We start from the raw sequence: 27161 nt of genomic DNA on the forward strand, positions 1-27161 counted from the left end.
CATCTCTTCCTCCTGTCCTCTGCCAGTTCCCAAGACAAACAAAGAGTTCAGTTTGTCTGCGCTCCAACGGAGGTCACATGAAATGAATGGAGGGGCCAAAGCAAGGGCTTGCTCTCCTTCTCTTTCTCTCAGTCTTACTATTTTTCTTTAAAGAATCACTGCACTGTTGTCTTTGTTATTCTCTCTCTCTCTCTCTCTCTCTCTCTCTGTGTGTGTGTGTTCGGTGGTGAAAGGGGGTGGTTAGGTATAGGGTGTAAACTATACCTGTAGGTTTCAAAGTGAAGTTCACTTCAGCATATTAATCTTTTTACACCTTAAAATATGTTTGATTTTTTTTTTTTACCTTGAAACCTAACAAGTCTAAAATGTGGTAGCTTAATTTATGTAATAACATGTGTTGAGCACGTTAGTTGGTTATGTGCATTAATACTAAGGAAAACAAATTAGTATATGACCATGTAGCCAGATGTGTTTGCACCCTCAATGAAAAATTGATTAACGTTTAGGCTATAAGCTATGGTGTTCACCTTGCATCGCATGTAAAAGATTTTATTTGAGTCTGGCTAGCGTCTATAACTTCTCTTGATATGTACAACTGACCACATGTTGGTCACTTAGCAGTGTTATGTGATGGCTTTGTGTTGGACTTTATTTTATTCCATTTTGTTAGTGTTTCCACTTAGTAAAAATTGTTCTACCATAAATCTATCGTTTCATTTGTGTGTATTAAAGCCAGCGGTGGGATTCAGACTGAGGAGTTTGTGCTGTATACAGCATCAGGATGTATCACTCCACCATAGAGCATGTTAAAACATAGCTAAAATGCTCTTGAGTGGTGCAACAGAAAATCATTCATCTATCACTGGAAGATTGTAAGTTTGAATCCTGACGATGCAACAGCCATTTGTGGTCGGGACTCTAGAGAGAAAAACCGGCCATGCACTCTACCCTGTCAATCAGAGCGTCGCAAACCAATCATGGGCGTCTGTGAGCTAATGTATGCAGAAGGGGGTAGATAGCACTTTCTTCCGAGTGTTACACTGTACTGTGATGCAGCGTAAGCATTTGGCTGAATGCGCGTTGTGATGACGTCACATGCCGCATCTTTTCCCAAATCTGTGGAAAATCTGCGGTAATTTTGAAAATTGCAGGCTGCTCCGAATATTGCTTGAGTTTGCGTTAATTTCTGGGCTCACAAAACCTTAAATCCTTGAGGGACTGGATAATCAAAAAAATGCTGCATACCAAATGACAACTTTTATTTTATTTAAGTTAAGAAAGAGTAGTTTATTTATGGAATATATATGTGTGTGTAATATATATATATATATATATATATATATATATATATATATATATAAGGGGATGGATGTTAACTGGTCATGGTGTCCACACAAAGCTGATCTGAGCGGACACTGACTCCATTAAACAATCATAATGCTTTATTTGATGGTGTCACGTCTTTACTTTAGCTTTCAGGCTGTTTATCGAAACCAAACATCTCACTGTAGACTGTTGGCCTTCTTTCTAATAAATAAGAATGAGGATTTGTGTATTTTGTGTGATGTGTAGGAAAACCATAATTATCATCTGCTTCTTGGAAAACTTCATTTGGTTTAAGGTTGGTAACTGATTGATGAGCTAAATGATTAATTTGCTCAATTCAGAGACCAGCATTAGGATATCCATCTTGTTAGAGAGGACTGGAGTTGTTTCTTTACTTTTCTTTTTTCGCAGAACAAAAGCTCTGTTCGGGTAGATCTTGTCTCTACATGTTTACAGGCGGATGTTTGCTTTGGACTGCTCCCAGTTCCTCTTACGGAAGGAGGGCGCAACCAGTGACCACATTAAAACAGGCACACACAGAAGCTCCTGGTGTGTAATTAATCATTCATAGCACCTAAAATAACTTGATGTGTTTGAAGTCATTTCATCTTAATGTGTATTTTAACCCAAAACTGGGTGACTCATTTGCTACATATTTTGGGTTGTTTTCAAAAAAGTGTTGCACAAGTGCGGTTTATATCATGTGAAACTTACTCCAACATTTCTCCACTTCCACCCAACATTCCAGACACACATGTGCTCCTGCTGTGGATATCGCCAGGAAACACTTTCACAATCATACTTGTTTCCCCCCTCTCTTCCTTCCAGGAATGTGGGAGTAAAAACAAGGGGGGGGGGAGTCTGGTGAAGGAGAGGGACAGCTGCATGTGTTTAGCCTGGCTCAGGCATGTACTCACATGCACCTTCTTTCCAGTGTTCCAGTGTGTGCATCAAGCAAACCACAGCAACTACATCACGAACAGTCATAAATTATACATACTAAAGTGGATGACATGTGAGGACCATCTTGTCCAACCCGACTGACGTCATGGCTGCTGGAAGCTAGCTGTTCTGGGCCTAAAGTGCTACAAGACACTACAAAAAATAAATAAATCACTAGTATCTGATTAGTTTACAAGTTCCCAAAGAAGCATGATGCAGTCGTTCCTACTTGAGCTCAGCCTCTGAAAGTGTAGTGCTGACGTGTTGTAGTCAGCTGACTTAGGATTTGACTGACCCATATTTTGCACAGAGCCAAAACAACAGCAACTTAATCATGCTTCTGGGTTTTTCCTCCAGGGACACACCTATATCCATGTGAAAGAATGTAGCCATACAGGATATGAGGCCATGTTTGAAAAAATAGTGTTTGTAAATATCTACTCACTCAGTGGATAAGAATTGCATGTTGAATGATGTATGATACTAGAAGTTATGTCTATATCTATTTGAGCTGAGCCACAACAATCCAGAACAATTTTTAATCCTTAACATTAATTCATCAGTGATTATTGTTATTACAGTAGTAGCAGTTCATAAATTTTACTACTGCTGTATATAAATTCCTAAAACCTGACACACACACTTTGACTTCTGAGGAATGGCCTTAGTGTTTTATATCACACTAAACAGGCAACATTAAGATGTGTCTTGGAGCCTAGATTGATTCGAATTCCTGCATACCATGCATTCTTCAGGGCACAATGGCTCATTTTACAAGCAGTAAAAATGGACTGAAGACTGAATGTGTTTCAGTTTCAGCACTTAACAGTCTAGTTCTTATCTCACCGCTGTCTTCCTCTTATGGTTAGTTCTGCTTGTTTTAAAAGGAAGTGTGGGAGTCCAAGTGCATGTCAGGTTGCATTCAATGGCTGGAAGTTTCAGTTTGTTCCGCATGTAGGGGACTATCTGATCTTCCTAAAGATACTATAGATAAGAGGGGAAATGCTCATGTTTGTCTGAGTCATATTCTTATCACATTAGTCATAATAAACAAGTGACATATCTAAACTTGCAATCCTTCTGACATAAGGAAGGTGTTTAAGTTCACTGCCAGGAAATTTGCGATAAATACTAATGAAGCTTTTTAATCGGTCATTTTGATTTGAAATAAAGAAAGAAAAGGAAAGGAGCTCATTTCACATTTTTTAATACGTGACCATCACGTAATAGTCAGAATAGTAAATACCAAAATACATAGATTCATAATGCAACATTGAAAACAATATGTACAGGAACAATGTTACAAATGTACAAGTCTTTATAAAACAAAGACGGTCTTGCAGACTCTTGGTTTGTAGGCAGTTCTTACATCAGTGTAACATTTTCATTTGTACAAAAGTATTTAGCATAACACTTCACACTAATGATCACCATCCACTGCTGACTGTTGGTTCAATTCAACTGAGCCCACAAATGGTGAAAAAAAAAGTTTAGTTCCGTTCAATGACGTCACTTCCGTTGACGTCGAAATTCTCTGTAGTAGCACCAACACGTTAACATTCCTCGGTTTTACAACACGGGCCGTGTACCAAATGGCTCCTTAGTCCCCTTATGAGTAAACCATATAGTGCATATCATAATGAGCATACAGCGCACTACACAGAAGCTGATTTGGGACTGGGCCGAGGTGAAAACGCTGCAGGCCGGGTTTGTACTCGATAGCACCGCGCTTGTGTTGCGGGAAGTCCCATAACCACGTGTTTTAGAGTAACCGAGAACAGAAATACAACAGAAACCCCCGTGTGTGAATACTTGTAAAGTCTCAAACATGGTTTCCTTTCCCCTTAAAACGCAACGATAGCGGTGCTCCATGGGTTGAGATTCTTTAGCATTTGGTCACAGCAGATTTGGCCCGAGTCACCGGCGTCCTCTTGGGTGTCCTCTTTCGCACTGTCTTTGCTCAAAAGTCCGGAAAAACTAGAGCCGAAAATGGTGATGAGGTTTGACACGTTGCTTGTGTCCATCTCCTCGCTTTCCTCCTGATTCGAGGAGGTCTTTTTAGTCCGTTTTAGAGGAGAGTCAGTGGCGGCTGGTGACTTCTCAGCGCTCCGTTTCCTGTTTGAACAGGCGGCGGGTTTCGGGGGCTGCTCTGAACTCCCTTCCGTCCCCAAAACTGCATCAGTTTCACGGTCCAAAGAGCCCACCTGGGTTGTTTTAGATTCACACTGAGTGTCACTACTGACCACGGGAGACTCTGTCGATGACGGAGAAACATCAACCGTCACATTAACGTTAGAGTCCAGTGGAGAATCAACCTGTGACTGGCTCTCAGCACACCCAACGTTCTCGGGCTGCTCGGGCCGATCACACTCCGCCGGGGCCGGTAAGGGCTCCTTCTCCTGTACGCCCTCCGTGACCTCCCACTCTTTGGTCTCTCCGTGCTGGCCATTCAGACAGACTCCACCGTAGTAGTCACTCAGGTAAACCTGGCGGGCGCTTCGGAGGACCAGAGACACGAGCAGGTTCTTGTGCAGCTTGATGCCTCCACGCTGGACCCGGGAGTTGTAAATTTTCCCTAAGGAGATGCTCATGATCCGGTGCGCCTCCACTTTGTACTCCATGATGGGATCGATTAAAAAAAAAAAGGCTCCAAAAATTCAAATGTTTCAAAGTTCAACTCAGTTCAGACTCGATCCGCTTTATTCTCGACCGACTTAGATTCTTATCTAAACATTATCCACGGCAAAATAGTTACTAAAACCTCTACAGCGCCAAAAATAACTCCCGATAGACAGTCACAACGAAATCAACTGTTTCAGGAGGACTTGTTCTTCTACTAGGCAGATGCGGATTCTTGTTGCTTTCGGTTTTCACAACGTAGCGACGAGAAATACATAACAATAGAAGGATATCATCGCTAAAACCTTAATGTTGTTATTTTTGGGTGATAATTTGAAATTAAATTACCTCCCGTTTTCTCTCACGAACCCAACAACAGCCTAGAGAGAAATGAGACCGTTTCTATTTTTAGCCCCCTTTTATACACCAACGTAACCACGGACGCGAGCCAATCACTTCACGAGATAAACAATACCAACGTTCGGATTTCCGCCCCGCCAAATTGACATGGACCAATAGGAACGCGATATGCAAATGAGACGGATTTAAATACGAGCGTGGAAAATAATTTAAAGAGACAGGAATGTTTTTAGGACGAGGAACTGAAATAATGATAATAGTAAATAAAAAACTACAACGAATAAAATAAAATAATAGAATGAAAAGCTGCCACATATTGATTAATACTGCGTTATTACTCAACGGACGGACTCAGACAACGATTTTTAGGCAGCATTACAGAGATTAGCCACGTTTAAAATGCAAATCAATATGTTTCAAGGTTTAATGATGATTTCAGGACAGCAATGATAATAAATCTGTAATGTATTATTTCATTATATTGTTATTACTCACAGACAAGCACAGCAAATATATGTAGCTTATAAGGACTTCTTTTAAATTAATACGTTTACAAATAACCAACGGTTATAAAATGTGACGTTATGTAGCCTGTGATGATGACACTTGATGTTTTAGATGTATTGAAGATGTAGAAATAATTGTAGGTCAATTGTATTTTGTTTTAGGTATGTCGAGATTAAAATTCTCTCTTCTCCTTTAAATTTTCCCCCTCTAACTTCCTGGACTGATGTAATGGTTTGTGTCTGCTACAGCACAGTCACGTGACCGCTATTGTGCAAACCCCGACGGTGGAAATGTGAATGGAGCCGTTAGTAGTGTAGAGGGGGAGGGGAGACATGGGATTCTGTTTTTAAGAGACAGTTAGCCCAATGTGACACTCACTAAACAAATAAAGGCGAAACAAGATTCACGAAGACTAGTTAAATCCAAATCAAGGCACGCGGAAAAGTTATCACTTATAATTAGAGGTTATTTTCGCTCGGATCAGATTGGGCGCAAACGAAAACAGACAGAATGACGTAATAGGCTTTTAAACGCAGTGCTTGTTTACATACGTCATTGATTAAAGGCAGACTACAACTTTATACTCCAACTACATTACGTACAAAGTTTCCCCTTTCCTGTGTTAAAGTAAATTCCAATAAGGCAGTGGATGAAAATAGCCCATATGAAACGCACACATATAAGTACATCCATTCATCCATGTTGAGTAAGTGCTTTATCCTGGTCAGTGCCTCAGTGGATCCAAGGTTTTGGGAACATTAAGTATTAGGCAAGAATACATCAGAATACACACGAATATATCAGAATACACACACACCTTCTCTCTCTCTCTCTCTCTCTCTCTCTCTCTCTCTCTCACACACACACACACACACACACACACTCATTCACACTTAAGGGCATTTTTTGGAGGTTGGAGAAAATTTGGAGGAAACCTATGTGGACATGGGGAGAACATGTGATACAACACACAGACAGTAACCTGAGCTCACAATCGTACCAGGGAGCCTGTGAAGCAGGCTCTACCTGAAGGCTCTACCTTCGGTGTGACCATTCTGCCAAATATAACTATGGCCTACAATAAAAAAGTATAGGTGTATAACTGTCATTTACTGTACATCAACATTACATATGTCAATGATGTGCATGGCTAAAATAGAGACCAGTGACAAAGGAAAAAATGGTGTTGTTGTTATGATGTGGGAAGCATTGTGCTGGCATGGTTTGTGTCCACTTTTCCATTTCGCGGAATGCATCACTGCAAATCAATCCAAAGTTCTTCTAACTGATCTTCTTTATCTTAAGATGAAGCATTTCTTTCCTCATGGGCGGGGTCTCATCCAGGATGACTCCGTCCCCATATACAGGCACGAGGGCTCACTGAATGGTTTGATTAGGCTGAAAATTATGAAAATCATTTACTATGACCTTTACAGTCACCAGTCATCTCCACCCAACTGAACACCTATGGGCGATTTTGGAGTGATGTGTTAGACAGTGCTCTCCACCAGCATCACCAAAACAACAACTGAAGGAAAAATCCTTTGGAAGAATGGTGTTTATTGCTCCAGAATAGTTCCAGAGACTTGTAGAATCAATGCACTGAAGCTGACCTGGTGGCTTGTGGTAGCACAACACCTTAATAACACACTTAGTGTTGTGTTATTTCCTGTAATTTTCACTTGTGTGTATATACAATTTTTAAAAAGTAGACTATCAGCATTGTTATACATGCATTATAAACCTATGACCAGTATTTATAATAAACAGTCATTCTGGTGCTAATATGGAGTAGTTTACATATGACTACAATTTCTTCGTTCATGTATTAATGCCAATACTTTCTAACTGAAACACCAAGTAAGTATTACTTGATGTTGCATCATTCATTTGAAAATGATCCAGTCTAGAAGGTTCTTCAGGCATAACTTCTGTGTACTGCTTACCTTCTGCTTTCATTACTAATGTCAACTGCCAAAGTGTAATATTAGGCATATATAAAATACAGTGTCAGAATATTTCAAAATGATTGATCTACACTGAATTTTCTTTTCTTTCAGCTGATCCTGTTCTGGGTCGCCACAGTAGATCACCCGCCTGCATATTTTGATTCTGACACAAGTTTTACATCTGATGCCCTCTCTGACGCAACCCTCTGCATTGTCCAGGCTTTGGACCGGCACTGAGGGTGCACTGGCTCATGCAACTCTCCAGTGGCTGGAGTTGGTTCCTTGACTGGGAATAAAACATGGGCTGTAGTGATGAAAGTGCCACCTGCTAGTCACTAGTCCACCAGGGAACCTTGAGATTAACAGCCATATTGTGTGTAAGACCTACACAATGGAGTTAAACTTTGCCTAAGGATACATTAATCATGTCTGATGGAGGTTTTATTTGGTTTTTCAATTAATTGAATACGTGATATTCAAGACAAAGTAATCAGCAACTGCTGCTGGGTAGTGGTGTAGGTATCGCAATTAATGAGTGAGCAATATGAATAATTAAATTATTTTAAGCACTGCAGTTAATAATTCACTAGGACAGACATGATGACACAGACTTTCAGTAATGGAGTTAGATGTGTCATTTCATGACGTGTTTGAAAAGATCTCTCTGAGGAAGCTGTTCAAGCTTTATGCAAGCAAATTTCCCAGTATTACTAATATTGCTTCAGTTTTATCAAATACCTAAATGCCAAATACAGATACTACAGATACAGTAAATACTAAAACACATAGACTCATAGTGCAACATTGAAAATAATATGTATAGGAAGAATATTACAAATGTACAACAATATAAAATTTACATCTTTATAAAACACAGACATCTAGGAGAAAACAATAGCCTCTACCTTGCAGACTCTTGGTTTATAGGCAGTTCTTACATCAGTGTAAAATTTTTTTATCAAAGTAATAAATGTAATTAATTAATTTAATTAGCCTAACACTTCATACAAATACTCACAATCCACCATAAGCTTCTAATTTGCTTGTTAAACTGAATTCAGCCCAGTAATGTTGCATGGACTCGAGTTGAAATGGTGATTTCATCATTAGACATGTCATGATTTGTTTTAAATGCAAGAAAACAGACAGATAAAGCTTTATGCCTGTACAGGTAAGTCATCACTTGTTCTAAATCTTTTTTTCAGCATTTGTATTCTTTCTATGTTCATTTTATTTTAAGTGGTAATTAACTGTATCAAAAAACAAACAAACCAGGAAACATGAAATTTAATATTGCATTGGTTGTTAGGATGCTGGTGAATTGTGTCTTACTTTGACAACAGAATATCCACAAAATGTGTTCACGAAGTGTCTCATTCCGTCTTTCAGAGTTGGAATCGCAGTTTGACAAAATAATATTTACCAAGCATTTCTAAAATTTCATTCCGTATCCAATTTTTCTAAACCTCCCCAAATACCCTATAGCTAGCTAAACAGACAGACAGACATAAAATTTGATATAGTTTTTGTTTGTTTTTAGAACATTGTTTTTTAGTATCTTACTTTGACAACAGAACATTCACAAAGTGTTTTCAAATTTTTCATTATATTTTCCAAACCTGCGAGACACCCAGTAGGCAAGAGACTGTGACCCGCATGTAGAATGTAAGTAAGACAAGTCACACAGACACACAGAAAGCGAGATTATATATAGAGAGAGACGTATAAAGATATACATTAATTTTTTGTAAACATTTGTGTCTTGTTTTGACCACAGAACATCAAAAAAAACGTTTTCTAAATCTTCCATTTTCCAAACTTGCATAGAAAGAAAGAAGGAATACTTTCTGACCTCTGACCCGGATGTAGAATCTGTGTGAGTAATGGCGTTGCAGTAGAGTGGGCTACTGTTTCTCATGTAAACAACACACACATACACACACATACACACACACACACACACACACACACACACCTACCTACCTATCTGCTTGTTCATGATACTGACAGGACACACGAGAAGAACAGCCGAATTTCAGGACATGTCTTTTTCGCATAAAGGGTCTTTAATGTGAACAGCGCAATGTCGATGGAAGACCCGTTTTTTGTTGTGAAAGGGTGAGTATTTCCTCTGACCGAGCTAATTGTGTCATAGAACAATAGCGTTAGCAAGCTAGCTGTAGCAACAGCTAATAAGATTAAATGTCTCCGTGAAGCTAACTAGCTACCGAAACGTAACACTATCAAATACTCACATTAACCACACGCACTGGCTGTATTGATGTATCTACCTACTATTTCTCCGTGGATTAAAATGTACGGATATGAAATAAAAACAAACCGAGGAACACCTGAGCTTAGCCTTTAGCCACACAACTATCGAACAGTTGATCTATCTAGAGGTTCCATCGTGTTTCTTGTGTCATTTGAGCATCAGCTACACGTGTATGTTAACGTCCAAATTCTGTTTCGTGTTTATTTAGTCGTGAAGTTTGAATGCAGACTGACAAAAGAAGCTTAGTACATCACTAATTAACTAACAGTATCATCTAACATCATCATCTATGTCTGAAGGAAAATAAGAAACAAGTTCATATTTACACATTAACAGTAAAACCAACAGTAAACTTATAGATTGGGCAAAAATTAAATTAAGTTTTTCCTTAGTGATCTATGTGTTGCCACTTTTCAGTCTGGATACTGACATTAGACCCTGACTATCAGCTGATATATGATACTGATATGTAAGGAATAAAACATGACCGGGCGTGGTGTTATAAGAAAATATTCAATGATTATGTGGTGTTCTGTGGTCCAACTCAATGCTTCAGTGGCTGTTACCCTAAAGTTGATTATTTTCCTATAACATCATGCTTTGAAGTGTTTACTTTCTCTTATTCCACAGCAATTTTCCAGTGATTGCATCTTTCTGTTTATTAAAGAACAATACTTTCTAATCGCTAGTTACGTTTAATGTTGTGGAATGTCCACCAAACGAGTTAGTTCCTATTATCACTTACATTATAGCAGCTATAAACGGTTGTCCCCTCACCGGCCTCTCTTTTTCTCTCTCTCGAAGGCAATTAGACAAAACACACACACACATAAACCAAATACAATACAAATGCAGCTTGTCATGTTACTGAGAAACCAGAAAGCACAAATTCCTCTTTCCTGATGCCTTTTCTGTGATGGAAAACTTACTTTTAGAAAGTGTTGATTTTGGAGACTTCTTCCATAAATGTTAAATAAACACTTCCTTACAGAAAATGTTACCATATCAATGATTAGACATTTTTTGTGTCTCTGTTTTAGGTGTTACTGTAGAAACTGTAGATTTGCCTTGCAGCTGCACTACTGTCAGGGCTGCTGTTATAGAAAATTAATCAACACCTTCTGATGATGGTATAAGATACTTGTATGACACTGACATCCTTATAGTAACCAAGCCTTCCCTTGAAATCTCTGTGAAAGCTCCTGTTCTTCAAAACATCAGATTTTGTGTCCCTTATTTATATGTAAGATATGAATTATGTGTTATGTAATTTGTCAAAATACAGTGGATATGATTAGAAAATATTTCACATGCAAGCTGATGCTAATCGAGTGTATTAGGTAAGTATCGCATCAGTAGTTATTTAAAAGGCATGGGTGGACATCTCACAGTAAAGTTGCTTCTCTTGTCAAAGTATTATTATTATTATTATGTAAAACATCAGTGGTCTAACTGCAGCAAAAATCATGTTCAGTGATATAACTATAGGCCTATGTTCAATGATTTTTGACAATTATAGTCCTATGATCAGTCATGTAAGATACAGCATAAAATATGTTAGTAGGTCAGAACTATGTAGTACTGGTACCCAGGTTCCAGTCTCTGTTTTCCTTGTAACAATTTTATTTATTTATTTATTTTGTTTGTTTGTTTTGTTTTTGAACACTTCTTACTTCTACTGAATAATGTTCCCTATGCATTAGGGAGGTCCAGAAGGCTGTGAACACTGCCCAGGGTCTGTATCAGAGATGGACCGAGCTGCTGCAGGATCCTGGCAGTGCCACAAAGGAGGAGATCGACTGGACCACCAACGAGCTGAGGAACAGCTTGAGGTCTATTGAGTGGGATCTGGAGGACTTGGATGAGACCATTAATATCCTTACAATGCTCTACGTGTTATGTTTGTCATATTGCTAATGATCATGCTGCTTATACATGCTATGTTTATGCAGTACCTTAACAGTGACTTTCATGTATTGTGGAAGCAAATCCACGGAAGTTCAATCTTGATTCTGTGGAGCTGAACAAGCGGAAAGCTTTCATCACCAGCACAAGGCAGACTGTCAAGGTGAGTTCCTCACAGTATACTACAAATCTATTCAGACTTCCTTGTTTGCATCAATACTTTAACTGAATATAAAAATGCATGTCTTAAAAGTAGTTTTATATGTAAGTAGTTAGCGCTCAAGTGGTGTTCTCTTGAGTCTGTGAGGTTATGATATTCTCCATGTAGTGTGCATATATAGTGGATATGAAGCCATTTGAGATTCAGTGTCACTGTTTGTTGGAAGAGCTTAACTAGAGATGTAAATGTTAAAATATACCTAAATATGTTGGTAAATAAATAGATAGGAAACACAAATTACAGTTTGTGATACATTAATGAATCAATTTGTCACCTTTTGTAGTCCATGATAGAAATAATTAGGTATGTGATATTTATTCTTTCTGTAATGTAAAATGATATGTGATTATGCAATTTATGTAATTACATTTTGAATACTAAATATTTAAAATAATACAAATTTGTGTATCTTATAAATGATTTTTACCTGGCCCTGTTGGGTATAATGTGTCTGAAATGGGAACCATTTTCACCCTAGTAAATGTCATTATCAATTTTATTTTTCAGGAGATGAAAGATCAAATGGCAAGCCCATTGGCCATGTCCCAGTCTGACAAGAAAAGCAGAAAGGTATGTACTGACCTCAGTTCCAAGCTAATCAAATTGTTTTGATTCTGTGGATAGTGGTACACATAATAAGTTTATTCCTCATTATTGTAAGGTATTGGTGTTGTGTGTAAATCAAATGAGTGTGATGTCTGCTTTCTGTGTTAGACTCTAATGGGAGATGGAGGGTCTCGTGGACCGATCTGGCAACCAGGAGGAGATAAATACACACGTCTGGACAGAGAACTGCAATCAGCCAACTCTCAGTTGATTGAGGAGCAACAAACTCAGCAGCAGGTAATAAAGAACACAGAGTATAATAAAGAGTATGGAGAACATGTTTGTGAGGTGATGGTTTGTATTTTAACAACCTTTAACTTCGTTAATCCTGTATTGGAGAATATTTGTAAAAAGTAGGTACTCTAGAAATCCATACAGGTTATTACTTGCTTGCATATGCATTTACTTTTATTCATTTAGCAGACGCTTTTATCCAAAGTGACTTACAAATGAGAAAATACAAGCAAAGTATGCATCAAACCATAAACTGCATGTAAGTAAACCAGAGGTTGTCAACTGGTTGATCGTGGTCCAGATGTGAACCCAGCATAGTATTTCAGCTGACAAAATCGAGCACTTGAAATAAGTACTATAGCAGAGATGGGGGGAAAAACCTCAGCAACTATAGTTTTCAAAAAATAAACCAGATTGGCTTCTGTAGCATCTCCTCTGTTGCGGCCAATCACGTGCATTTATAGACATTATCTAGCTGAAGGCAGCTCATTGGGAGACTAGCTACAGGGCTAGATATGTTAGCTCAGGAAGGGGAAAGTTTTCACAGACTTGCAAAGATGTTTGTTTTATTTGCCCTCTCTGGTCTGATTAGCAAACTGACAACATGGACAGAGAACTAAAGATGATTGGACAGAGAGGTGCCTTTATTCTCCTTCTGTCAACATCAAAACAGAATCAAAATTTAGAATCAGTGGAACTAGTCTGTGACATAAAACAACCACTTATATATAAAAAAATAATAATCATGAACTAATTGTAAATAGTTACTAGGAATAGTTAATAGTTTAGGAAACTGTTGTCACCATTCAATCATGTTCGCCATGTATCTGTACCTGTATAAGCAAGGAATCTTATGTGGCTGAACATTCAGAAATATTAGTTAAATACCCCGGGATAAAAAAAAAATCAAGTATTGCATAGGTAACTATCACTTTATCATTGTGACTTGTGTATGTCGTTTCTGTAGTTCATAGCCGAGCAGCAGGACGAGCAGTTGGAGCTGGTGTCAGGGACCATTGGTGTATTGAAGAACATGTCTGAACGGATTGGACAAGAGCTGGACGAACAGGCAGTGTAAGACATATGACTAACCTCTTTTCACATTCTTGGGCTTATATTTCTGTCACAAACGAGTATCGCACATTGTAAAAGAATTCTTTGGTCGTGATTTGAAATCGGTGGTTGAGAACGCTTTTGTATCCAAAGACAGTTGCTGACAAAATCGTCAGTAATCTTTGATTAAACTCCACCAATAGTAAGACGGAATTAGATGAAGCAAAACTCATGGGACAGCTCCAGATATTGTGAAAATAAAATAAAATTAATTCAAGCTCACTAGCCTGGATCATGCTGATTGATGACGTAAACAGGCCATGGCAAGTTTCTAATCACGGGATTGAGTAATCTATCTTTGGCCTTGATTTTATTGGGATCATCTTGTACATTGTGACTAGTAATAATCTTAAAAGACTTAAATCAGTTTTAATGATACCACCCATGGTTTATCTCTTGTGGGCATGGCCTTTCCAGCTTTTTTATTTCTTAAAAAAAAAAAAAAAACGTTGTAAATGATATTGTTTCGTTTGTTGGAAAATTTATTGAGTTATTGAAATTTGTAATAGGAGTTCTTCACAGCTAGGAACTGAGAGTAGATATTTTGGGTAACCTTGGAGAATCCACACCATATGAATGTACTAGAGCCAATCATTTTGATTTCTTTCTTTACAGCGCCATAATTATTTGCATAAATTTCTAATCATTTGTTACTCTGTTGATGTGTCACTTGTCTCTGGTGTTGAAATTACTGATGATTAATGTGTTTAAAATTTACACAGGAAATGAGTGGTCTATCCTTGTTTTTTCTTGCTGGTATAAAAGTATGACGTATTATTATTTTTTTTTTTTGCTGATTAGGATACTTTTATAAAATATATAAAGTGAACCAATTTGAAAATAAAACTTCATGTATCTAAAAACTAAACAGTGCACAACTAAAAGCTATTTCATATGTAATGTATAATATCATCATAGGGTTTCATGAGGTTGTCATACTGTGTTTTTATCTGTGCACAATATTCTTACTATGTGGTAAATGTCTCTCTTGCTGATTTGCAGAATGCTGGATGATTTTGGTCATGAAATCGACAACACCCAGTCCAGGTTGGATAATGTGATGAAGAAGCTGGCTAAAGTTTCACACATGACTAGTGGTGAGTAACAGAAAAGCTCTTGGGCCTCTTCACAGCATACACACCTCCTAAAAATGAAATTGTTAGACTTAAATACTAGATGGACTCTGATTTACTAAGCTGGCCGTGATGCTTGGGTGGACTGAGGGAAAATGCCTGAGAGAATTCAGCCATGATTTCACTTCCTGTTCAGACCACCCCATGCTTCCTGAGGTCAATAAGGTTACAGACTTTAGCGGAAGGAAAGCCAGGGCTTGGTTATGATAGCACCCCTTAAAAGGGTTTACATGATGAGAACAGGAAGTCTGACCTTGGGGACTCTCAAAGGAAACTCAAGAATAAACGGTGTAATATTTCACGATTCATGAGACCTGTGTCATATTCTCATAAATTAACGAAAAAATAAGCCGTTTAATGTTTAAATAAAAAAAAATACTTATAGAGCAATTTTCATAAACATAGTAGTATAAAGTGCTACATAACAAAGTAGTAAAATGTCATTTTGAAAGAAATGTAATAGGATAAAATTAAAGATTGTGAAAATATACCGTCTCCTTTGAAAGTATTGGAACAGCAAAGCCGATTCTTATGTTTTTGCTATACACAGAAGATATTTGGCTTTGAGATCAAAAGATGAATATGAGAGAATTTCAGCCTTCATTTCCTGATATTTATGTTTAGATGTGCTAAACACTTTAATACATGGCACCTTGTTTGAAGTGATCAAAAATATTGTGACTGACAGATGTTTCATGCTGTCCAGGTGTGCCCTGTTAGATTGATTGTTTAGACAATAGCTCTGAATGTCTACTCTGGGTTTGAGTTCTGGGTTTTGCCTGAATTTGTTTGTGACATCACCAACAACCTCCAAAGGGCAGGGGTGAAGGTACCACAATTCACCGCTCGAAGAAGACTTTGAGAGTAGAAATATAGGTCATACCACATGATGCAAGCCTCTTATCTGCAGTACGGACTGGAAAGCCAGATTGGAATTAGAAAAGAAATACAGAGATTAGCCACAAAAGTTCTGTTACCAAGGATAACCTCTTCCAAAGTGATTTAAAGGCCAAAGTGTGGGGAAAGAAAGGATCTGCTCACAATCCAAAACATACGAGCTCATTGGTCAAGCACAGTGGAGGTAGTGTCATTTAGATTTTAGATTTAGATTTTAGATTTAGATTCAACTTTATTGTCATTAAGGAGAGTACAAGTACAGAGCTAATGAAATGCAGTTAGCATCTAACCAGAAGTGCAAGGGAAAAAAAAAAAAAAAAAAATATATATATATATTACACACATATATATACACAGAAAGTGCAGGAGTAAGTATTGCAACGTAAGTGCAATACAAGTAATATGTACAGTGGAGTTACAAAAATACAGTATCAGTGAATATATTAAAATATAGACAGTAGGGATTGCAGATGAGAGGTATGTACAGTATGAACATCAACGTATGTACAGTTGGATGATATATGTACAGAACCTAGTTAAACAGTGAGGTTGTTCAGATAGTGCAACTATTAATAGTGCAATTAACATGTTATATATACAGAACATTGTTAAATAGTGTGACTGTACAGATAATGCAAATATGAATGGTGCAAGTAACTATCCAATAAATAATTGTCCAATAAAGTACTGATCAGTGCAATATAGTGCAAGGTGTGGAATTTTAGAATTTAAAATTTTTTGAATTTTAAAAATTTCATGGCTTGCATGGCTGTTACTGGAATAGGCTCACTAATCTTTACTGATGATGTACCTAATGATGGTAGCAGCAGAATGAATTCAGAAGTCCACAGAAACAGTCTGTCTTCCAATTTACAGAGAAATGCATCCAGTCTAACTGGGAAGAACTTCATCATGCAGAACCTGCCAACACAACAAAGTACTTCATGAGGAAAAAGTGGAAGGTTTTAGACTGGCAATAAAGTCAATCACCAGACCTTAACCCAATTGACCAGCATTTCACCTCCTTAAGAGGAGACTGAAGCTAAATATTAAGTGTTATTTACTTTAATTTACGTTAAGACTATCTGCCACCAAAGGTGCCATGTTCCAATCTGTTTTACACATGTAGATAGAAATATCAGAAATTGAATGCTGTAATTCTGATCTATGGTCTCATTTTCATCTTTTGATCTCAAACCCAAATATATTCAGTGTGTAGCATAAAGAAACAATTGGCCTTGTTTTTCCCAATACTTTTGGAGGGGACTTGAAAATACAAAAATAAGCTTAAGTACACAAAAACAAAATTAAAAAAAATAAAATATATATATATATATATATATATATATATATATATATATATATATATATATATATATATAAACAATAAAATAAGATTTTAGACTTAAGTAATTCAGAGAATTTTGAAAGATAAAATGAAACTGAATTTCAAAACAGAGAAAGTTCTTTCAATTAGATGTCAAATTAAAGTGATACATTTTCATATGTTTTCAAATAAATAAATAAGTTGTGTACTATCTAAACATTCTTCTACAATCTTCCTCCTTTAATCCAGATGTAGTCAACCAGTCATGTTTGGTGTCTGAACCTTGTTTCCGCTCTTTACGTGGTTTAACATGCTATAAACATGAACAAAACCTCACCATGTAGCTGAACACTGTAATGTTGTGGACAACAGGAATGAATCACTTTTTCTTTAATGCAGAGAGGTATCATTGCAGTCAAGTCCAGAGGCAAGCTTTTTTGAATTTATAATACAGAACACACAGGTGGAATTGTAGTGGAAATCGTTACGCGAATAACAATATGGTTCCACTGTGAACTTAAGTAAATACAGACTTCAATGTCAAATGTCTCAATGTCATTTAAAGCTTTGGGCCTTGAAGGTACCTGAATCTCATAGCTCCAGTGTAAAACTAAAGACACAAACGATGGGCAGTAATTATGTATCAGGGGTCATGTCAGTAGCCTGGACACCCCAGACAAGCAAGTTTTGCACATCCTATTAATTTTCATTCATTCTTTTATATCATGCTCAAACAGCACAATTTAATATCGTCATGAGAATTGCAGCAATTCAGAATCCATCAGATGAATAGTTTTAACAAAGTTGATTAATAGGTCTGCACAGATGACACAGTGCATCACGAAAGACATAGTCTTTTCAGAATCAGAAATTGCAGGTATGTGGAAACACAATAAATTTGAGCCCACAGATGTCATATAATTTATTCAGTGCGTTTACATGGACAACAATAGTCCAATATTAACCCGATTAAGACAATACTCCGATTAAGAAACTAGCATGTAAACAGCGATTTTTAATTTCCTTAATCCGATTAAGGTCATACTCGAAGTAAACACAAACTGAATTAAGACATGTGGAGTACTCCTGTTTTAGTCGCATTATCGAGGTGTATTACAGACATGTAAACACCTTAATCACACTATTAACGTCGTGTGAGTTTTCACCGCATTTTGCGACAGGACACAGCAGTGCTCAACCGTTTTATTGCAAACAAGAGAGCATGGCTGCGTCCCAAACCGCATACTTGCCTACTATAGGCCTATAGCAGGCGAAATGCATGTTTCTCGGCTACTATACAGTAGGTAAGTACGCGGTTTGTGACGCAGCCCATGGTTTCAAGCAGCCTTCTATTTGCACATACAGCATGACAAATAATTAACCGCACTTGACGCGTTCTTAAAAGATTTAAAATAATAAAGGAAAAAATAATCATAAGCTCATTAATTTCCTTACACTTAACTATCTCACCATACATTATTACATTACATCAGCTACCACTATTTAGCCTGGTCTTCCAGGTAACCAAAACATAGTACTGAGCATCTCAGTTGAGATTTTACTTACCTAATGGGCTTGCTAATATATTTATGATTTGTCCCCTGGTGATTAACTACAATTGGGGTAAATGGGAAATTGTGTTCTCAAGTTGAGTATTGAGCAATAATTCCTAAGATATCATAAATACCCATATTGGAACATGGTCTAAATGTTTGACTGTGCTGTCATCTCATTTCTGAACTCTTTGCTCTCACAGACCGGCGACAATGGTGTGCTATTGGCATTTTGTTGGCTATCCTGTTCGTTGTGATCCTCCTCCTCATTGTTCTGTGAACAGCACTCCATTCACATCCACTACAGCTTTCTTCATTCCAACCGAAGAATTGACTAAACAAAGGTGCTTTAAGGAAAGGAAATCGCCTTGTCTGCACTCATTCAATCATACTCTTACCTGCTGAATATTGCGCTTTCTTCTGCCACTCCAAAATGCTGCCTGTGTGGTACTTTAGCTTGTTTAGCTGTAAATATCTGTTCCGTTTTTGTTTTTTAACTGTTTTGGCAGATCCTAAGCCCAAGGGGCTTATAGTTGTGCAGTCTGCACCACTTACCTTTTCTGTAAGTGTGTTAGTACAAGAGGAAAAAGGAAGTCAAATGAGAATTGACATTAGTATCCTGAGTCAGGGTAACACTTGATCTTGCTACTTTTAACTTTTTGCTTAAACTTTTAACTTCTTGCTTCCTGTCCTCTTTGTTAACTGGTTTATCATGTATACCTACTATACAGGTGCTGAAAATTTTCCATCACCAAAATAATATCAGCACTGACCCCTTTCTAATGATGGACACAGAAAAGGGGGCTGACAAAGTGTACATATAGAGTGGTGCAGGGATGATGTCATTTTGTTTGCCAAAACCCGGAAACGAGTTAGCATTTTAGCCCTTCCGGTTCCATTGTCCTGAAGTCAGTGGGTTTTTTGAATGGGATTTTGGTTAAAAGCCTGAAATAAGGTCTGTGGTGAACACAAGCTCAAACTATTTTCACTTTTTATTCTACGACATAAAATACACCAGTAATACCCCACTCATGATTTTTTTTAAAGCTTTTACGTGTATTGAAAAAGGCAGTTGCTAACAAGTTGCTAAATGGGACTACAGATGTTTGTCGGGGACATTAAACGTCATCACGCCGAACAGGAACAAACTTTGCAGATGAACTGGTTCAGGTATGCAGTGCACAATTCCCCAAAAAATGTGGTTGAAGATTCATCCACAGAGTAAATCCGTATTATGGAAAATATTGTCGGAAGCTCTGTGATGGTGACGTTGAAGTCGAGCGATCGTGGTATAGTTCGTTTATAGCATACAGTTAGCTTTTTATTTCTGACGATTGTATTTAGGCTTCAAACTTCATAAAAGTTGTGTTCATTTGTGAAATTTATCTTGATGGACAAAATGTGTTAGTATTGTAAACTTTTGTTGATCACAGAGCTTATTTTTTGCGATAATCCAAAAGCCTATGGGAAAATCCTGTTGGGTTTTTGTCGAGGGAACCGGTGTGATGATAACTTCTGGGTTCCGGTACAAAATGACATCATCCCTGCACCTCTCTATTAACACATGGATTACAGTCAGCAGTTATATACATACAGAGTTATATGGTGGCTCTAACTGATAAAATGTCCAGTAAGTGTAGGTACAGCATAGATGTAACTAATAATTAACTAACAGCTCAATGGTGATTCAAATGATTATTTCTAATAATTATTGATAATTAATGAAGTTAAAGCTATACTGAACACTGGGGTTTCTTGATTTGAAACCAGATTTATTTTCGAAGCAGCTATTTGATTAACAGGACTAAAGACAAGTTAACCACTTCCTATAATATCACTTTCCAAATGCTTATGATCTCTTTTGTCCTGTCTCAGTTTGTAGTAGAGAATTTATTTCAGGCTAAATGAGACTGACTGAATGAGCTTGACTGTAACCTATTTATGACGTACTTTGAGCATGTTTGCTCGTGAGGTCAGTTGTAACTAATAACGAGCTGCACAATTAGCAGAAGATTCTGCATAAACATCAGTTTGCTTCAAGTGATGCTGCAGAGATGTAGCTATACATCATCTTGATTTAAAAACACACCTGCTGGGCATTTTCACCTGAACAGTTTTCTTATTGCATGGATATGCTTCAGCTTGAAGGCACTTGGTCCTGATAGTGGAACAACACAGTGGGAACACTGATTCATTTAAAAAAAATTAAATAATAGTACAACAAAAACAGTGAGAAAGGTTAAGACAGTTCAGGAACTACATACATGAATAACAACTTTATGGGTTAAAACACTACTTTATGTTTATTACTTCATGTACCTCATTTTACCAAGTGCAGCAATGCAGCTCTGACAAATAAAATGAAATGTGTAAAAAAATAAAAAATTAAAAAAAAAAAAACGTTTGCAGTTAAAACTGAAACCAGGCTTAAATTCAGCTCAATTTATTCTACATGGTAAAACTTTTACTGCTCATTTCAGTTCTGTCTTTCTGACTTTATATAGTGTACTCAAAACAAACTGATAGATGATATAAACATCTAAGAAATATATAGGGATTACTTTTAAGGAGAAATAAGTAGCTATTCCTACTACAAATAAATGATTAAAAATATATTGACATTGCAACTTTTTCCACTGCAACTACCAAACATTTTACACCAGAAAAATGAAACTGCTTTTTTTTGGCCACCAGTTCTGTAACAAAAGTTCCAGTTTATGTTTAAAATGTTTTATTGGTGTAAAAGAGAATCTACACAATGAATATGAGACTGAACTGAGAGCTGAGTGAATCACTTCACAATTCATTTAATCAGTCAAATAAACACAAATCACCTCTTTACGTCACTGTCAAACACAACAAAAAAACAGAAGGGTCTTCGTCTACACAACTATGTATCGGCCTTTGGCTGTCGGCTGGTACGAGTTTTGCAGGCCTATGAGCTCTTCTTTGATGAGCCGTGTGATTTCTGCTTTTGCTGTCTGCACTGCCAACTCATTTGCACTCTCGATGGCGAGGTAAATCTTGCGTTCTCCCTCTTTGGGTTCTTTCCCAGGAGGGAAGTATGTCCCTCTGATGGTGATGGCAGCCTCTGAATATTCGCCAATCGTCTGCAGAGCCTCTTTAGACGTCACCTTCCACCTCGCCGTCTGGGGAAAAACGTTGATCTCCAGCTCCTCTTCATACCTTTTCACACTGTCTACCTGTTCAGCATTCTGTCACTCCTCCTCCAGTTTCTCGATGGGTGTGTAGGTCAGCTTGGCGTTGATTTTCTTTGCGAGCTGCTCAGCAATGGTCTTAGCGGAGATGGAGGGTGCGATCATGGTGCCACCCCTCATGATGGCGTTAGAGTCCTGTTGCCTTACGTCCTGAGCTTCTGCGCCGAGGTTTTTCTGTGTGTTGATCTTCTTCAGCACCAGTTTCTTGGCGATCTCAAGTTTCTGAATGTTTCCATCTGAAGGTGCAATGAGACCACCAAGTCCTGCAGCAAAAACGGTGAGTCCTGAACCTGACGGTGCAGCACCCCCCGGAATGGCCAAGTCCTTCACACGCTTCTTAGAGTTAAACATGCTTTCGATCTGCTCATCTATATCCAGTGCTGTGTCCTCGTCGTCTGAGTCATAAAGACCAAGCGCCGCTTTCTGCAGTTTCTTCCTTTCGTTAGCCAGAGCATGTTCAGTCCCATCGAACTTAAAGCCTTTCCCTGAAAACCCACTGCTGCTCTTAATACTCTTCCCCTCCGCTTTCTGCTGCTCCTTGAAGGTAGCCCAAAGCTGCTCGAGTTCAGGAGGAACTGAGGACCCTGACAACTCCAGAGCTTTAATGATGTCACCTGCATATCGCACCTGATCCTGAGTGATAAACGTGTATGCGTGGCCCTTATTTCCAGCTCTGCCAGTCCTCCCGGCATGGTGGACATAGTCCTCATAATGATTGGGACAGTTGTAGTTCACCACTAGAATGAGATGCTTTACGTCCAGGCCTCTCACTGCCACTGATATGGCCACCATCAGCCGACATGCCCCGCTTTTAAAATCGTTTATTATACTATCCCGATCATACTGATCGATTCCTCCATGCAGAGACATGCAGGGGTATGAGGCCTTCATCAAGTCTTTATCTACAAAATAATCACTGAGCCTTTCTCCTGATAATGACGCAAAATCTCCAACAGCTTCAGGAACAACTTCTCCTCCTCAATCACAATCACATGCTGCTCCACATCTGAACACACCACGCTCATTCCCCCAACCTGAACCTTGATTGGTTTGTTGAGGATACGGCGAGCTAAAGCCTCCATCACTCGAGGAAATGTTGCTGAAAACATCACTGTCTGACGATCCGGTCGCACATTATCCACTATGCGCATTACCTGCGGTTCAAAACCCATATCAAACATTCGATCAGCTTCATCGACTACGACATATGTGACTCTGCGCAGGTTCGTGACTCGTCCACTGTTGGCTCTCAGCATATCGATCATTCGACCAAGAGTGCAGACAATGATTTCAGCTCCATTTCTGCTATCTGCTCGCTGATGCCTGTTCCACCGTACACACACACCACTCTGAGCCCCAGTGGATTGGAGAACTTTTTACACTCTTTAGTGATCTGCAGAGCGAGCTCACGTGTTGGCGTCATGATCGTCACGATAGGCCCCTCCCCCTCCTCTAGGGGTCGTTGGGCTAATATATGGCGAAACATTGGCAGCAGAATTGCGATGGTTTTCCCACTTCCTGTTTTGGCAATGCCGATGAGGTCACGTCCGGACATGATGACGGGAATGGCCTGAGACTGGATGGGCGTAGGCTTCTCGTAGTGATGCTTTTTAAGGGCATTTAAGACCTTCATGGTTGGTCCACACTGCACCCAGGTCTTTATGGGTTTGGGACAGCCTTTCCCCTTCACCGAGATTCCCTCAAGCTCCAGATGATACTCATTCACCTCCTGCGGTGTCATTTTGGCCAGTTCAGGAACTTCTACGTAGAAATTCTTGTGATAGGATTCGTACTGGATTTTCTGATGATCGACAGGCTCCAGAATTTTCTGCTGTTTGGTCTGGAAGCCGGTGAGAGCCGTTTGCAGGTCCACTTCCTCCTCCTCTGACAAATACTCCATGGCATCCTGATCGTTCTCCATTAATTCCCCTTTCTTTTTGGTGATGTAAGGAGTCTTTTTCATCTTCACCACTGTCACCACTTTTGTCACAGTCATGCCTCCTTTTTTTGTCGTTTCCTCCCTTCATGGTGCCCATGTTGTACTTCTTCAATTCCTCATTCACTTCCTCCAATAAACGTCCCAGTTTATTTATTTATTTATTTATTATTTTATTTACTTTTGTCTGCTGAGGGTGGGGTTAGCAGCATGTAACACTGAATACACACACAAACACAGAGTGGCCATTTTAAACCATATGTGTCTTCTAACCTGGCCAGTTTGAGTTGATCACATGACCAAAGTTAAAAACAGCAAAAACCCTCTGTGGGCTGTGATGATGTCATTCCCTTTACCATATTCAAAATTAGAGTTTTTTCTTAAGCTTGTGAAAAATTAACCAGCACCCAGTTGAATGTAATGTCTCTTATAGGTCCAGGTTTAAAGTATAGTGTGGTGTAGAATTTCAGTTTCCTCACAGACATTTTAAGGTACGTTTGTAAATAGTAGTGCGTAATGTGTTCATAGATCAAACCATTGGTACAAAGGGTGGTGAATTTCACCTTCACCGTCCAATCAGGAACACAATCTGACATAAAGAGAAAACGTTACGTCCATGATTGAGATCCAGGGTTAGGTATCAGTGTAATGTTTATTTCCAACAAGCATTATCTCTTGAACTAGTCATTCTATCAAAATCCAGATAGACTGTGCTTTAGAATAAAATAGTGACTGAATTAATCTGTCAATCCATTTGAATTTAGATGCTCTAAATGGCTAAATAAAGTATAAAGTATGACATCACATTAACTGTAAATTGTTAGAAATATTTGATGTATCTTGCCAATAATCTAAATTTGACCTATGACATTTTGCACTAGCTGAGTAAATGCTTGTAACGCTTGTTATGATGCCTGCTTATGGTTTATCCTATGATTGCTTAGGTTTATATACACAGTGTATTTTAGTGACATGGTTATGGTTGTTGACCAGAAGAATACTTCCCACGTAAAGAAAAATTATTCACAAAATAAAAAGTAAAGCCACATTTGTAGTTGGTAAACATGCACTTTGTATTCTGCACATGGTGCACTTTGAACAGAATCAAAGGGTAGTGTTGTTTACGGCAGTTGTAGCACCTATAAGGCTATAGGTGTATATTATAGAAAGTTATAAATAAGGCTATGTTAAAGCTGTGTTTCTTTTTATCAGTAGTGGCCATTTGTATTCATAGTAGGCTGTGATAGAGCTTACATTCTACTGGTGCAACTGACTATGGGACCCAAAGTTCCACTAGCTCCAGGTTGGGCCAAATCTTGTTTCCCTAAATTTGCAGTGGAAAAGCACCCATTGTTATATATTTTGGAAAGTCATTTCTCAAGTGTTTGTTCAAAGTGTGAAGTTTCATTTATTTTCCTTTCTTGGGATTGACGCCATATGATCAGTGGTGCAACGAGGCCATGTTATAACTCCATTAAAGCTGACAAATGAAACAGGAAATGCTTCTTATGGCTCCTTAAAGAAGACGTGTATACTTCTGTGTATTTCCTGAATAGAGTATAGTGACCTTTGGCATGGTTTATTTGCTAGATTTAACTTGCACAATACCATATCAAAGCATCGACCAAAAGCCGCTGTGAAGTTCAGAACACTACATAGCTAGTGCCTTAGTATCTCATACAAGAGGAAGGGCAGAAAAAACTTTTTATCTAAGCATTATCTACCATTTCAGAAGGATATTCTTATGTAATGGGATTCCTCTCCATACTTCATTTGCTGAGTCTTAATCAGAGAAATTGGTTCATTTGCTGTTAGGTTTGGTTTAAATTCATATTATACATAATGAAACAAACCAAAAGCAACAAGAAAAACTTTAGCTGAGTGGTGTATATGTCTGAAGGTTAATTATTTATCAGTAATCTGGAATAAAGGTAAACACACGTTTGCCAAGTGTGCATAAAAATCAGAAGAATTACCTGAGCATGGAGAACACCATGCTAGTGCTAAATAAGTCGTTAGATAATTATATAAATAACTATCTCTTTAAATTCTCTTTTTGTTTGTTTATTCAGTCAGGTTGATTCAGAGTCAAATGACTTTCTCACTGAAATAGAACCACACTAGATCTCACTTGTAACTGGACCGAGACTACCTCCCTCAGATGCTCTCGGACACGATTGTTTTGATCTTACTGTGTTCTCACCTGCCTAAAGAACCGCACCGTGTGGGAGAACACAACAGGGTTCCATTCAAACAGACTAAACACTGCATATGTGAATGCACCTTTACCTGTCAGAAAGGGTTTCAAATAAAACCCATTTAGGACACTTTGAACGAACCTTTTTCTAACCATTTTTCAAGGAGTGTAAGAGGGAAGTTAATCTGCTGCTGCATAAGTGTACGTTATATTCAGTATTGTAACAAAAAAGGTCTCCGCAATCCATTTTCATATTTTATCATTTGTATAAACCGTGATATACAATGCTTTTATCATGTTCTTATTGAATTGTTGACTTTGTTTATTATTTGTTTTCACACATTATTTTTTCTGTCACTCCGATTTTATGGAAATCATGATCGAATTTTATGTACAACAAAAAAAAGGCTTATTTCTGTAGCCCCAAACAAGACTGAAAATATTATCAGTGACCTATTGAATATGATGAGTGATTATCATGTTGTTGTACAGTGTTCCACTAAAACAAAAACACCCACTGTAAAGTAAAAATTGCACAATCATGTCACTGTGGACTGGTGACAGGGTGGAGAGAATATGGGCTTTTATTAATCCTTATAGTTTGTTCGATTTGATTGTTAGTTTGATGTTTGTTTACTGTGTGAGAATGAACTGATATCCTGTTTCCCTTTGGCCATCAACTTCCCTTTAAGAAATTCTGTCCCATCATCCCTGTGTGCAATTGAGTTCCCTGTGAATCTATTAAATGCAGATTGCTGCTGAATGTCTTTGGCGTTGACTGATTTCTATCTGTGTAATGATATGGCCTAAAAAACGTTTACAGATTTGATGTTTTCATTTGCAT

At 38.1% G+C, this 27161-nt stretch overlaps 2 protein-coding genes and 1 pseudogene across 7 annotated transcripts in view; 1 reads left to right on the forward strand and 2 right to left on the reverse strand.

The window, feature by feature from the left end:
- Positions 1-3458: 3458 nt before the first annotated feature.
- ier5 (immediate early response 5) lies at positions 3459-5294 on the reverse strand. The gene has a single exon (XM_053635524.1). The coding sequence runs from the start codon at positions 4887-4889 to the stop codon at positions 4113-4115; it is 777 nt and encodes a 258-aa protein (XP_053491499.1). The 5' UTR covers positions 4890-5294; the 3' UTR covers positions 3459-4112.
- Positions 5295-9572: 4278 nt separating this feature from the next.
- Positions 9573-27161, forward strand: part of stx6 (syntaxin 6) — a 49493-nt gene continuing 31904 nt past the window's right edge. Inside the window, exons 1-9 of one of the 6 annotated variants that reach the window (XM_053634209.1) lie at positions 9582-9821; positions 11682-11851; positions 11952-12046; positions 12611-12673; positions 12818-12946; positions 13911-14017; positions 15059-15153; positions 17813-17840; positions 19170-21366. In XM_053634209.1, coding sequence (XP_053490184.1) covers positions 9787-9821; positions 11682-11851; positions 11952-12046; positions 12611-12673; positions 12818-12946; positions 13911-14017; positions 15059-15153; positions 17813-17840; positions 19170-19371 — 924 coding nt within the window. In that variant the 5' untranslated portion in view covers positions 9582-9786 and the 3' untranslated portion in view covers positions 19372-21366. Of the gene's footprint in view, positions 9822-11681; positions 11852-11951; positions 12047-12610; positions 12674-12817; positions 12947-13910; positions 14018-15058; positions 15154-16962; positions 17396-17812; positions 17841-19169; positions 21367-27161 lie in introns of those variants that run through there. The other 5 variants (XM_053634211.1, XM_053634212.1, XM_053634207.1 and 2 more) reach the window with 5 other exon arrangements.
- On the reverse strand, positions 21462-24738 carry LOC128613435 (probable ATP-dependent RNA helicase DDX46; annotated as a pseudogene).

Source organism: Ictalurus furcatus, chromosome 10 (assembly GCF_023375685.1).
Source record: "Ictalurus furcatus strain D&B chromosome 10, Billie_1.0, whole genome shotgun sequence".
Taxonomy (NCBI): Eukaryota; Metazoa; Chordata; class Actinopteri; order Siluriformes; family Ictaluridae; genus Ictalurus; species Ictalurus furcatus.

Excerpts from the sequence above, each read along its gene's own strand:
- ier5 (XM_053635524.1), bottom strand. The coding sequence starts at position 4,889 with ATGGAGTACAAAGTGGAGGCGCACCGGATCATGAGCATCTCCTTAGGG.